This window comes from Populus nigra, chromosome 14, assembly GCF_951802175.1.
Source record: "Populus nigra chromosome 14, ddPopNigr1.1, whole genome shotgun sequence".
In the NCBI taxonomy this organism is placed as follows: Eukaryota; Viridiplantae; Streptophyta; class Magnoliopsida; order Malpighiales; family Salicaceae; genus Populus; species Populus nigra.
In genome coordinates, this window is record NC_084865.1 from 10,739,426 (window position 1) to 10,753,255 (window position 13,830).

At 33.8% G+C, this 13,830-nt stretch overlaps 2 protein-coding genes across 2 annotated transcripts; both read right to left on the reverse strand.

Annotated features, from left to right (window-relative positions):
• Positions 1-1,220: 1,220 nt before the first annotated feature.
• LOC133673346 (cysteine proteinase mucunain-like) lies at positions 1,221-4,007 on the reverse strand. Its single transcript, XM_062094081.1, has 4 exons — positions 3,368-4,007; positions 2,039-2,274; positions 1,798-1,938; positions 1,221-1,702 (listed from the first exon to the last, which is right to left on the reverse strand). The coding sequence occupies exons 1-4, from the start codon at positions 3,840-3,842 to the stop codon at positions 1,424-1,426; spliced, it is 1,131 nt and encodes a 376-aa protein (XP_061950065.1). The 5' UTR covers positions 3,843-4,007; the 3' UTR covers positions 1,221-1,423.
• A 589-nt stretch (positions 4,008-4,596) lies between these two features.
• On the reverse strand, positions 4,597-12,161 carry LOC133673345 (beta-1,4-xylosyltransferase IRX14-like). The gene is made up of 3 exons (XM_062094080.1): positions 11,215-12,161; positions 10,531-11,100; positions 4,597-5,265 (listed from the first exon to the last, which is right to left on the reverse strand). The coding sequence occupies exons 1-3, from the start codon at positions 11,940-11,942 to the stop codon at positions 5,031-5,033; spliced, it is 1,533 nt and encodes a 510-aa protein (XP_061950064.1). The 5' UTR covers positions 11,943-12,161; the 3' UTR covers positions 4,597-5,030.
• Between the last annotated feature and the right edge of the window lie 1,669 nt (positions 12,162-13,830).

Below are 13,830 nucleotides of genomic sequence, written 5' to 3' on the forward strand. Positions count from 1 at the left end.
GTTTGGTTTGTTTTTAATAGGTTTATCATGATCTTAAATAAATATTTTAGCATTTGATTAGTGTTTTATTTTGCGAATATTTATTTTTTTATTATAACTTAAAAAAATAATATTTAAGTACCGCTAGTGTGTTTTTAAAAAATTTAGCGACTCAAGTTATAGATTTTATAGGCTTGTTTAATAAGATGGTGTAATTTAATTATATGAAAATAAAGCAGTGATAGCTTTAAGAGAAATGATTGATAAATTGGTGGGATTACATTCTCAAGTGCATAAATATAACTTGATTCATTTGAGACATTATACTTTTCTACTGAGAATATTTGGAAGTGACTGTGGAGCTTTACTGTTTATAAGCTATTTTGTTCTTTTCTCTTATCAATTTCCCATATTCTTCTCACTCTTCCCTTTTTATTTTTCAATTTTATCTCTTGTTTTTTTAATTAAAAGAATTCATCCTTTGACTCTTTTTTTTAAGAGTTATTCAGGATTTTTTTTTGATGTATCAAGTTAATTAAATCATGTCAAAGTAATTTTCATGCAATTTAAGGTTAAGTAAGGAATCAAATCAAAAGATTCATTTTCATTTCAATTTTTTTTTTCAATTTTATCCTTAGACTTTTTTTTATTAATCGATCAAGTTGCTTTTGGAAAGGCCAAGTCGACTGAGTCATGTCGGAACAACTCCCACACAGTTTAATTTTAAACCTAAGTTAAACAGTGGGGTCATGAGATTTTTTATGTCAATTTCATCTTCAGACTTTTTTGACCAGTTGATCAAGACATCTTTAAACTGACTAAGTTGATCGGGTCATGTCAAGGCAACTCCAACACTGTTTAATTTTAAACTCAAATTAAATAAAAAATTGGATTAAGAGGTTTAAGGTTGACTCGTTTAACCAGGTTTAATAAAAATAGCAAATAGTTCTCTAAATATATTTTAATACATTCAATTTTTTTTAATTTAACCGGCAACATACCGTTTAAACTAGTCCAAAACTATATATATATTGAAACTAAATGTTAAGTCCTTGTTTACACGTTACAACTGCTTTATATATATATATATATATATATATATATATATATATATATATATATATATATATATATATATATATATATAAAGCAGTTGTAACGTGTAAACAAGGACTTAACATTTAGTTTCAACATATATGTGACTTCTTTCACTCGCTGTTTTGACAATGAAAGACAACACATACAAAGACAATCATCCATGGAATTGGAAACAAACATGAATAGCTGGTCTCATTGTCCTCTTGGTAAACTTAGACCAAGAAGGATCAGAGTCTTGTGATCAGCACAATAAATCAACACACAATCTCACCAATCATCAATTTATTTGCACCTTTAGTCACCTTGCCTTCTTGTTTTGCTCGATACAGCTAGCAAATACGATGCTTCAAATACTGCTGATCTTCTCACCTGCGCTTTCATCAGCCAAGTAAGGTTTAGCAGTGTTCTGGCCATTCTTGACTGGGTATGAAGATTCCATTGCAATCCCACATCTGCCAGTGTATGTGTCGCGGACGTTACGTTGCATCTTGATGTATCCATGCTCGCCCCATTCTGTGCCCCATGAGTTCCTAACAAGCCAATAATCCAGTCCTTTCTCCGTGCCATATCCAACAACAACAACACCATGGTCTAGAGCTGTCCCACATTCACCAGTGAACACTCCCTGAGTAAATCAAAGAGAACGAACAGGTTTACAAATTCAAGTGTTAAAAGCCAGAAATAGTTAGTTTTAGGAACCATGAAGAGTGAGTCACTTACAGACTGGTAGAATTGTAAGGCCATGCCACTGGCTTCAATGGCAACACTAACTGGCTGATGTGCCACAGCTTTCTGCAATGCTTTCTCGTCAAAAGGCAAAACATCCTCAAACCCATCAATGCTAACAGCCTTGGTTTTCATCTGCGAAAATAAAAACAGGCAACAACCCTATAAACGTTAACCGCAAACAAAACAAAACCCAATACTCTCTTCTGATTATAATTCGGATGTGTACGCCAACCTTGTCTCTGTCACATGTATCATCATTGCCTAGATATGGATAGTCCTTTTCGGTGTCCAGGCCACCATTGTTGATAATGAATTGGAATGCGTAGTCCATGAGGCCTCCATTGCAACCTTCATTATAGAACCTGTCACAGTCTACAAGTTCCTGTTCTGATAGAGAGATCAGCTCCCCTGTTACAATCTGGTTTATTCCTTCCACAGCAGCTACTGTTGAAAAAGCCCAGCAACTACCTGCATGCATCGACAATTTCTGTCACTTTGATTGGCTGGTCATGATCCAAGTTCTATTTACTTGTGTATTAGGCCTTGCCCAGGGCCAACAAGAGTGAAGGCAAGTGCCAAATCACCCGACTTTCCTCAGAAACTTGGTCGTAACTCAAAATTTTTAAGATTTGATATGAGTTGTGATAAGGCTGTCCGGCCCATTTCATGTGATTTGTCTCTGGGTAAATTTCAACTTGACCCGAGATTTATGATTATGTGCATTGTCTCTTTTCTAATATTTGTTTTTAATTTATTTTAATCATCCCCACATCTTTCATTTTTGTTCCAACCAGTCCTCATATGTTTTACTTTTATTCCACTTTTCTCCCCCTACTCAATTCCATCCTTTAAATCTATGAATAATCTTAATATCATCTAAGTAAAAAACAATAAAGAGAGAGAATTGGAAATAGCAAAAGTAAAAATGAAAAATTAATAGAAATTTTATTAAAAAATATGATAAAACTTGAGAGAGAGTTTTTCAAGAAGTTCTTAAACCCTACCACCAACTTGAATTCTCACTTAATAACATTATTTTTTCCTTTATCAATATTATATTTAAATGAAAATCAGAATTCAAATTAACTTAACTATCTCGTAGTTGTTTTCATAAAAAAAATTAAAAATTATTCCAACCAAAAGGTCAAAAACCTACCAGTCAAAACTACCATATATTTTTCATGTCTAGAAAAATAACTAGCACCCTGCCACCAACCCAACTCCTACCAATTCAATTTCAATCACAACATAACATGACATCTTTAATCTAGAGCTTGAGTTCAAACAACAAAACTAGAATTCATGATCCAGATGAACATGGGGTGCAAATATAGATTTGTATTGTGATTGTGATTTGGCCATGAAATCTTCCTTCTACTAAAAATGACATCCATTACGAAGAAATGTAGCCCACTTGGTTGTTAACGTTCCCCTCGCCAAGAAAGGACTCTTGACGCTAATAATTTCTCTGAAACAATACCAAGAAGAAGAAGAAGAAGAAGATACAAATATAAGCAATTAAATGATCAAGTAACAAAAGTAAAAGAATTATGCATTATACCACAACTTCCTTGATCTTTGATCGGATTGACAGCTCCTTTTCCTCTCCAATCCACAGATTCTGGCAGCTTGTCTCCAGCCTTGAAAGCGTACCTTTCACTCGGGTTTTTGGACTTCATTAATCTACGCTTTGGGTCACTCCTCATGCCCAAGAACATGGCACGGTACTCTTGGTTGGTAAGATCAGCAAACTTGGTCAACCCAACTTTGTACGTACGGTTTTGAGAGTTATGTTCATCAATGAATCTCAAATTGTTCTTAAAGATTTCAAACCTTTTTGCCGTCTCTCCTAGCTTGTTGTATGCTTTACCATGCTTTTGAAGCCACCATTTGTATATACTCATCACCTCATCATCGCTTCTCCAGCTCGACTGATCATGGTTTAGGTGATTGTCGCCATGGTTAAAGATTGACATGTCCAAGGCGGATGATACAGTGAAGAAAAGGAAGAGAAGGGTTGATATGGCGAGTGCCATACTTGGTGTTGCTAAAGAAGAATTAATACTGGTTTGGAGAGAGAATAATGGTGAAGGAATAGAGCTCTTACGAAGAGGAGGAGGGAGTTCTGCGAGTTTATAAAGGCAAGGAAATTAATGATCTTGATCTTGATCTTGATCATGATAATCCAAGTGTGGTCCTTATTTGCAAGTGAAACCATGTCTCGTAGAGATAGGAGTAGGATGACGCCTTATGGCTGTTTCGTGGGTCGTTTTTGGTCACTAGAAATACAAGACCAAACCGAGTCCTTCGGTTGGCAATTACAAGTAGTGTTTGTTAGTTTTCTCTACCCTAATAATCAGTTGAAAGCAGTTGAACATGCAAGGAGAAATTCAAGTCTTATTTGTCATTACAAATTATGTTTTTTTTTATTATTAACTTAAATATTCAGACCAACTTACACGTATCTCAACTAATTTCATGAATCTTAAAATTAATGATCATACAAGTATTTAGTAATTTTAAAATTTATAGAACTCGAATTGATAATTTCTAAAAAACAAATTTAAAATTTAACCAGTTTAACTACTACTCTTGTGTTTTTGCTCCCTCGCCTAAAGAAGATTTTTAACTGTAGACATGGAATCTTGACCATTCCTTTGTAATATAGGTCAAGATTATGTTTCATATTGGACAACCAATTTTAGATTTGGCCAAAATCTCCAAGGTTCATTCTTTTTGTATCAATCCAGACAAAATGGAAGAAACACATCACAATCATCATCATCATGCTTGCAAGAAACGAAAAAATTTATTACAATGAGGTCCATTTTTAATGAATCCAGCAGCTAAACAAACTCTAGATTCCTATTTAGAAGATTATGTATGAAATGACGCTTATCAGATACAAGAACCTGGTGTTTCTTGGCAGCAGAGGCAAGGAGACTGTGATGACATACCTTATCCATAGAATATCAACAAATCAACCCCAACATATAGAAAAGAAAAGGAAAAAAATAAAAGAAGTAAAACAATGGTGGATTCAAGCTCCGACAAACATTTTCAACTGGCCTGGCTTTAATGAATTTCTTTTCAGATGTACTTGCCACGCACCTGGTAATTATGATCGTGTGCTTTTTGCTTTATCAATAAAATATCTTCATCCTGAAGGCCAGCAGTGTCAAATTCACAAGGCAGTATCTCTGATGTGTGCTTAAGCTACCATTTCAATTTTGTTCAGAATGCCTTGCAGAAACCTGTGTCTCCACCAACATTGCTTCATGCTTTCTCTTACTTCTTGAACTGCGTTTTGATCTGGGTGATCGAGTCTTTGAAGAACGCTTAGCAGTCTGTTCTTGGTTAACTGATATCTTTTCATTGGAAGGCAGTTCAGGAGGGGCATCGGGCCATGGTGTTCGCTTCGATGGCACAGTAATTTCCAAAGGTGGGTCAATTATCCACCTGTAAGCAGACAACAGTAGAGTTAAGCTTTTAAGAAATTAACCTAGTTTCCAAACTGGTAAGAGAATACAATATGGGGTGAGAAACTATTTAGCATTCCCAAGATTATATTCCATGATAAATAAATAAATAAAAAAGGAGCAAACTAGTGGGCACTAACTAATACCTAGATACAGAAGCTTTAGCAACATGAAACTGTTTGCTTGTGGAGATTTTGCAAAAACTCAAATGGTGGGGATAACTATAAAGCTACAAATCAGTACCAAGAAAGGATTACTTAAATTTTGACGCCTCTTGTATAATTATAAAGCTACAAATGAGCACCAAGAAAGGACTACTTAAATTTTGAAATCTCTTCTTCAAGTAGCCAAGCACCGTCATCTTCGTGAAATGGGTTGGGCTCATGCAAACACTCCAGTGGATGGGAACAAGCTAGTATTGAATGAAAAGGAGCATTCTTATTTTATCAAAACAAATAAGACAGATTGCAGCCCGTGGTACAATAATCATCAAAAGTTTTCTATTGACACGAGGGCACAAGTGCTTGAGAACTTGGATATCATCACATAAAGAAATATTATCGATGTTTTATGTGGGGATTTTTTTGATATCAGCTGAGAACAAGGCACCTGATTCAGCCTTTATATTTCAAAGAAACACATGCCAACCACCGGCAAAATATTCAATATTTAAAGAATTCAACGGTTGTAGAAACAAGGTTAGTTAAGTTCCTTCTCTAGCTCATGGAAAACCCAGTTAGGTTTGTCAATACCTGAGTTTTGCGCACAAAACATGAGATAATAAGAAGTTTAGGAAGGATTTTCAGTTAAACAACTACAATTCTCTAGAATTTTACAGCAAATCAAATGCTAGTTAGTTGTGAAGCAAGAATGAAAATTTCAAAGAATATGTTGCACAGCAAATCATGACTTGATAAGAAATTTAGCAAATAACTTGGTTAAACAACTACCATTTCTTTAAGATTTTACAGCAAATTAAATTATGAAGCAGCCACTGAAGAATTCAAAGAATATGTTGGGATGTTTGCTTTGCACCAAAGGAAGTGATGTGTGTGTTGTTGTTGTTGCCATTATTGTTAATATTGTCAATATAAACATATTTACTATATGTAAATATGGGCAAGTTACAAAGCTGGCCCCAAACTAATGTAATGATATCAATTATTCCTTCCATAGGCAATTTTAGCAAAAAAGGTACTGGTAGGAATATAACTGATTTCACAATATTGGTTGGGTGACATATTTACAATGAGATCCATGTAAGTAAACATGTAACGGGTAAGGTCAGTAAACCAGGTATGTTGAGCTTGTTTGACAACTAGTAAAATAAGATTGACAATGAAGCATATACCTCCATTTAAATTAGACTATAAAGGGCCATGTCAGGATGGCATCAGTAATGAAATTGCGATGCAAGGCCTAGACTGGTATCAGTAAGAGTATAAGACCATACTTAGTGACACCCAGCCAGGTAAACACACATCACTAGGACCGAAGTACTTCTATGGAAAACCCATACTGATCTTGTAAGCCTAAACTAATGGGATATAGGTAAAGGAAGAAGAAGTTTTCAACATAAAGAGCATATGCCGATTATGAAAAGCCTGTCTACAAAATAAATGAGGCAGGTTTGTGCAGCACCTAGAATGCCTAGGATAATGGGATTTGGATCAATAGACACATGAAATAGTGTTTGACATCTCTAGTGCCCAAGGTCCCTTAAGAATGAAGAAAGGTCAGTGTCAGGCTTCTCAAAAATATATTCTGTACAATGAAGAAAGGCTAAATTCTCTTGAGTGTTTCTCAAGTTATCACTAACTACTATTAATCTCTAAGTGAGCCCTATTAATCTCTAAGTGAGCTTAGGTACCACCAATCTCTTTCAGTAGCAATAAAAGATGAATGTTTCATCAACATTTAACAACACAATCATCCTAAAGCCTATACTTCAGACGTCTAGTTGTTCACATTTTCGAGTAGCCTTGAGTCTATATTTTTTCACCAAAAGATGAATACTACTCCCTACCTCTCACAAAGAGTGTCCTGTTTGACTTCACACGCATTTTAAACCAAAAGATGAATACTACTCCCTCCCTCACAAAGAGTGTCCTGTTTGACTTCACATGCATTTTAAGAAAACTCATTAAGCACAGTTCCAGCTCATTTTTCCCACAACTGCCCCTTTATTCTTTCAGTAAGAAATGGTTATATTTGGAACTTTAAGGGGTATATTAGGAAAAAAGTGATTGGTTCTTTAACTAGATATGTATTTTGGAATAACTTGAAATAGTATGATGGACACTCTTTGCCGGACAAAGAGAATGATGAATCAACTACATTGTGGGTGCACAAAATTAACCAACTAGAAAATACAAAAACCGGACTATAACAATAGGGAGTTCATGAAATCATGAAATAATTGCAATATCATACTAATGGAACAACGCATCTGTAAGCATTACTTAGTTAAATTAAATTTGAATAGAAATAAACCAACAAATTGTAATACCCTAATTAAATTTGCATAGAAATCAACCAACAAATTGTAATACCTAAATCCAAATATTTTTAGGCTAGAGTATTAATTTTATCTAGGACTTAGTGTGTGTGTGTGTGTGTAAAAGGTAGCCCATTTAATCCTATATTTATGTAAAAGAAAAGATGGAATCGTAGAGTTTATTTACCCTAGTTTTACAAACTTTACAGTCTAGAGAAAACATATCCTCAAAGTCACTTGTTCTTCTATAGGTGCAAATAATATTGAACCAGATTGACATTGAAGGATTGAAGTTTCATTTTAGTTTTCTTGATTTCAAGGTAAGAAATATGAATCTCTTTCATTTATAAAGATTTTGGATTGATTAAGGTTTTTTTCTATATGAAAGGAGTATAAAATTAAGAAATTTAAGTGGTATTTGTATGAATGACCAAATACAATAAGTATGATAGATTTTATGATATTGTAAGATTGATTAAGCGTGCTTAATTATTAGGTTAACAATTAGTGCTTAATTATTAGGTTAACAATTAGGTACAAATGTGAGAAATTGTCAGTTCAATTGTTTGACACAAGCTTTTGTTCGACCCAAAAACTGTATTGAAAAGATGCAATTTTTTACCCAAATTTTATACATAAGAAAGCTTATTCTATCTAGTTTCTAACCATAAATGGTGCATTAATCCGATTTTTGTACAAATAGTTATGGTAAAAATAGTTAAGGAAGTGCAGGTTGTCTGACAATAACCTCGAGGAATGATTTTAGAGCTTATTATAAATTCTATTTAAAGGAATTATTAGGTGAATTATATATGAATGGAAACAATTAAGACTAGTTTACAATCCAAAAAGCAAAATGAAATTCTAGATTTTCTAGGAGTTATGGTCAATTTATTAGGCAGTGTGTAGTTGACATTTTATTATAATCAAGTGTTGGAGGGATTTTAACGGATTATATGCTTGTGAATAGGTTGTTAGAGTTGAGATTTTGTACTTTGGTTGTTTAAGCAATGGAGGTAAATTAAATCTTCACACAATCTATTATTTTTAAACATAATAAATATTTTTCTTAAATGTGCATTTCTCCTCGACTATATGTATTACATTCTTTAAAAAAAGATCAAGCACATGCAATGTTCAAATTAATTTTCCTATATGTGATATTTGTGAATGCATGGTATAGAATTTTTGTACGAATGTTTTATAAACTATATCTAATGAAAGAAAGTGTTTTGGAATGGAATTGTAAATGGCTTCTTAATGGTTCTCAAATGGCTATGAATAAAGTGATGGCCTCTAGTGAGTGGGTAATCAACACTACAACTAGTTTTAATGTTCCACCAATGGATTATAATAATTATCAATGACCCTTGCCTATAATAATTATCAATGACCCTTGCCTACGGGTTACAATAGTGGTTAGTAATAGTCGACTAATGGCCTAATCACAGGTATAATATGGCGATAGTAATTTGATCTGAGAGTAAAGTCATGTTTATGGAATTGAATGACAAGTAAAAGCATGTATTAATGACTTGTTTTATGGTGTGTTTTATGAACTATGAACTATTAACCTTTTTTTTAATTATTTTAAGTTGTTGTTTCATTATTGTCAATCATGTGTGTGTGTGTGGAGCTTTACTTTCTAAATTGTTGTTAGCTTACCCCCTTCTTTTCCCTCTCTGGAGAGGTATAGGATTGAAGTGAGTTTCGAGCTATGGATTTTACATTGCCGATTTAAGTTGTTAGCTAAGCTATGGAGTTTACATTACCAATTTAAGTTGTTAGCTAAGCTGAAGGATTTTTGTTTAATGAAGGATATATTTTAACTTCTTGTTAGACATTCATTGTTAATAGTTTTGAAGACTTGTAATTAAAAAAAAATTAAGTACTTTCTCTTTAGTAGGATTTTATCATGTTTAAGACTTCATATTTTTAAGTGATCATTTTGAAATGCAGATATTTAAGACTTTTTGGTTTAGCATTTGTGGTTTTTGGTGAACCTTGTAAAGTTAACCTTTGTATTATCTAGGGTGGAATGCTAAATGATACGGGCGTGTCTATGCTCAATTTTAGGGGTGTGACACAAATAGCAGCATGCCTAATTGACACAATAACAAGGAGGAGAATTTTTCAGCAAGGAGCCATTCTTCTTTTCTGTTTTCTACACAATGTCATATACTATAGCACAGGTCCAAGAACCAAAAACAGCCTGCCTAAGATGCATACGTTCAAGGCATGTCAACAGTTGTTGTGGGGGATATGAGTCCCAAATCATCAATATTTCAAAACATCCCTGCCTACCTGAAGTAGTAGAAGGATATGTTCCATTTATAATTATGTTTCAATACAATGTCACGAGTTGGGTGGCATAAATTGGCAGACAATTTACTTTACAGAATTTCTTTAGGTATCTCTTTCTTTTCTTCTTTAATTTTTTTTTTTTTGGAAACTATCCTTACCAGCTATGACACTTGAGGTGTAACTTGTTGACTAACTGTAGCCCAAAATTACACAGGAGCAGCACAATAGAAGTTCACACAAAAATTCTAATGTACGCCCTCCTATGATTTAACTTCCTGGACCTCACTGTCTACAAATTTGTGAAATTAGACACTGAACAATTAAAATGAATAGACAATGCGAAAGATAACCGCAAACTTATTCCAATTGATATTATCTAGTCAAGACAGGCAGCCCATCGCAATACTGAAAAAATCGGCAATACAAAGAATAAGAAAAACTCACCCTGGAGGGAATTTGCTATCAGCACGAGCCTCAACACGGAGCCACCAGAGCAAAACTTGTCGCCCACAGCTCCCAAGTGGCTCCACCATGGAAGGATCCTTCAGCAGAGCTAAAGGATTCTCTATATTCTCATCAACCAAATCCATATCCTTAACCCATTCTGGTTTATCTTCAGCTTCCTTCCAAAGAAGCCTCGAATTCAACACAAACCCAGCCCACTCCAGCTTCCTAGGCAACACCGTAGCCCTATCATCAATATATACCGCACTCTTCCCCTCATACGGTAACGAATTAAACGTATGCCAACCAACCAATTTGTTAGAAGCATTACAAGCCGGACCCTGAACAGGCACTACTGGATTAGGCAAATTTTCTTCCGCCTCCTTGTCAACCATAGCAGCAGCAGCAGTTAATAACGTCTCATCAGCACCACCTGAATGAACAAGAATCCCAACTGAAACCGCACCAAACCACTTCACATTTTGTAACTCATCAAACAGCTCCATACTATGCATATTACTATCATCCGCAAACATCACTATTCCATCCATCTTCTCCTCTCTCACAACTCTGTTACACAGCAACCAAAATTTACATTAAAATGAATAAAATAGTAAATCCATTATTTTTAATCAGCAATTCAGTTCAATTTAAAGTTGACTGCGAAAAAAAAAAAAACTTAACCTCAAAGCGCGAAGCCGCATTTTAGTCTCCAATCTGTGCCTTCCTTCCCAAGAATTCGGCATTTTCTGATTAAATCCAATATGAAGAGTCTTAACGCCGGATTTGGCAATAATCAATGCTGTTTCATTGGTGACCCCACCGGCCTCCACCACGATCCAGACGACGTCGTAGGGGAGCAACATCAGAGAATGCATAACACCAGTCATATGTAAAGTCTGGAAAGTCCGCACGTAAGTAGGCGTGACTACGATAAGACTCCTAGGACTCTTAACACCGAATTGATTACTCTGCTCTCTTTGAACTCTCTCTATTATCTGATGCGCTTTTATTACTTCACTCGGGTTCGGGTGCGGCCATGGCCGGATCCGGATCCCGTGCCGCCCGACAACAACTCTCGAACTCACCGTTTTGTTGATCACCGGAAGATCATTAGCACTATTGGTTAAGGGATTGGAAATGTCGGATGTTTTGCTGAGAGGGTGAAACGGTGTCGTTACATAGAGAGTTGTAGTCGTGGAGGTAGAGAAGAGGAAGAAGAAAACGAGACGAGAGAAGCGAAAGCCGAGGACGAGACTGATGAGACAACAAATGCCATGTAAAAAGAGCCAGAAAATAGCGGCTGGTGATTTGATTGTGTTGTCCGGTGATGAATCTAACGGCGCAGATGATCCTCTGAAACTGCCGCTTCGGCGGTTGTTGTAGCTCTGCTGTAGCAAGGAGAATTTCATTTTTCGTGGCTCTCTTTCTCTCTCTAAAGTGGTAGAGTTTAGTTTAGAGATAGAAAGTGGGGGATTTGTGAGATGAGAAGGAAAGGAGAGGTATTTGTTGAGTTTGTTTGAAGCTTGCTAAGGTGTGCTTAGGAAGAAGACGAAGTAGAAGAGAGATTTCTTTGAATTGAAATTGAAGAAAGAATTTGTCGGTTGGTTTTGATTTTTTATTATTATTACTATTATTATTTTTTATTGTTGTTGTTGCGCTGCTGCTGTTTTGATACCTAAAGACAGCGAGTGGACACCGATGAGAAGAAAGGGGGGGCGTTCATAATTCGGGGCCAGGTGGATTAGTTAATTGTTTCGTTTAGGACAATTAATTATTTTTTGGCTTAATTTTTGGGATCCAGTAAATACTACTCCTATCTGTTTTACATTTACTTATTTCTTTTTTTTTTATTTTTCACTTACTTAATTTGTAGCACTAACTGATTATTTTCACTAAAAATAATTTTATGTACATATTTAATTAAATAAATCAAAATTATCTATGTTAATAAATAAAAAAATATTATTAACGATAAACTAAATATATATCTGAAAAATTTAAAAAACAAATTTAGATCAAGATATTTAATATCATAACACGATTCATTTAATGATTCTTTTATTAAAATTATTTTTTTTAATTAAATAAAGATAGAAATAAAAACATATAAAATTGATTGAATAAAATCAAAGGAAAAAAATATCTCGTAATATTGCACTTATTAGAAATATTATCCAAAAATAAATAATTTTTTATTTTAAAAATAAAATTTAATTATATAAAACATAAAAAATTATAAATGAATTAGAAAAATCTATTAAAAAATAAAATACAAACAAAATACTTAAAAAACAACCACAATTTTTTTATAAAAAATACTAAATACAAAATAAAAAATTAGAGATAAGAGATATTAATTTAAATATAAATTAAGAAAACATTTAGGAAAAATACATATAAAAAAGCATGATTTAAAAAAAAACTAAAATTACCAAAACAAAACAGACTGGACATGGCCCATTTAAGAGGGCTTGCGCACGAGCTTGCAAAGGCAGGCCTAAGCGTGGGCCTGTTTTTTTAAAAAATATAATTGGCGCTAACAACACGAATGCTTTTTTGAAAAAAATTAAGTGTGATACATGACTTAGCCCAGTTGACCGCTATGGTGATTGGAAAATCAAGATTGGATTTTTTTACCCTAAAAATTATTCAATTCATTTTTGACAAAAACAACACCTAGACAAACACTACAGGGATCTTGATAAATCCATCAATAGCCTTAAAAACCCAAAAAAAATCTAAAAAACCGAAACAAAAATATTCTCAAGCTCATATATATTTTTTTAGGTACTCAAGGTAAAAAATAAAAATAAACACCTAAGTTGAATTTTTTTCGTCAAATGAAATTATTTAACACAAAAATTGATTATTTTAGTAGCTTGAATCGATGTCAATGATATTTTTCTCTCAACACCGCCTAACTCTAGGGATCTCTCCCTCTCTCCCCTCTCAAATTAGGGACTAAAAAATAATAAAAATAAATTTTTATACTAAATTTGAATTGAAAAAATATTGAGGGACTGAATATGTATACTTTGTAACGTTTGAGAATTCATTAAACTTTTTATATGAACTTTAAGACCATCACTCATTTATGATGTCTTTTATTTTTTGGTTCCTTGTCTTTTAATCTTGTCATTGGTCAACAAATTTGATTGAATTGTCCTTGAATTCGGCCTCAAAAGGATGTGATTGCAAAAAAAAATTGAGGATCAAATTGAAAAAAATAAAATTTTAAATGATGGGTTCATAATAAAATGTGAGAAAATGAACAATGTATACGTGTACAATGTTGTG

What these genes read in the sequence shown, in the direction of transcription:
- LOC133673346 (XM_062094081.1), bottom strand. Translation starts at nt 3,842, where the DNA reads ATGGCACTCGCCATATCAACCCTTCTCTTCCTTTTCTTCACTGTATCA. An exon ending in CAAAGATCAAGGAAGTTGTG is followed by an intron (nt 2,275 to 3,367) that starts GTATAATGCATA and finishes CGATGCATGCAG; the next exon opens with GTAGTTGCTGGGCTTTTTCA. An exon ending in CCTTACAATTCTACCAGTCT is followed by an intron (nt 1,703 to 1,797) that starts GTAAGTGACTCA and finishes TGATTTACTCAG; the next exon opens with GGAGTGTTCACTGGTGAATG.
- LOC133673345 (XM_062094080.1), bottom strand. Translation starts at nt 11,942, where the DNA reads ATGAAATTCTCCTTGCTACAGCAGAGCTACAACAACCGCCGAAGCGGC. An exon ending in ATGCGGCTTCGCGCTTTGAG is followed by an intron (nt 11,101 to 11,214) that starts GTTAAGTTTTTT and finishes GCTGTGTAACAG; the next exon opens with AGTTGTGAGAGAGGAGAAGA. An exon ending in GATAGCAAATTCCCTCCAGG is followed by an intron (nt 5,266 to 10,530) that starts GTGAGTTTTTCT and finishes GTCTGCTTACAG; the next exon opens with GTGGATAATTGACCCACCTT.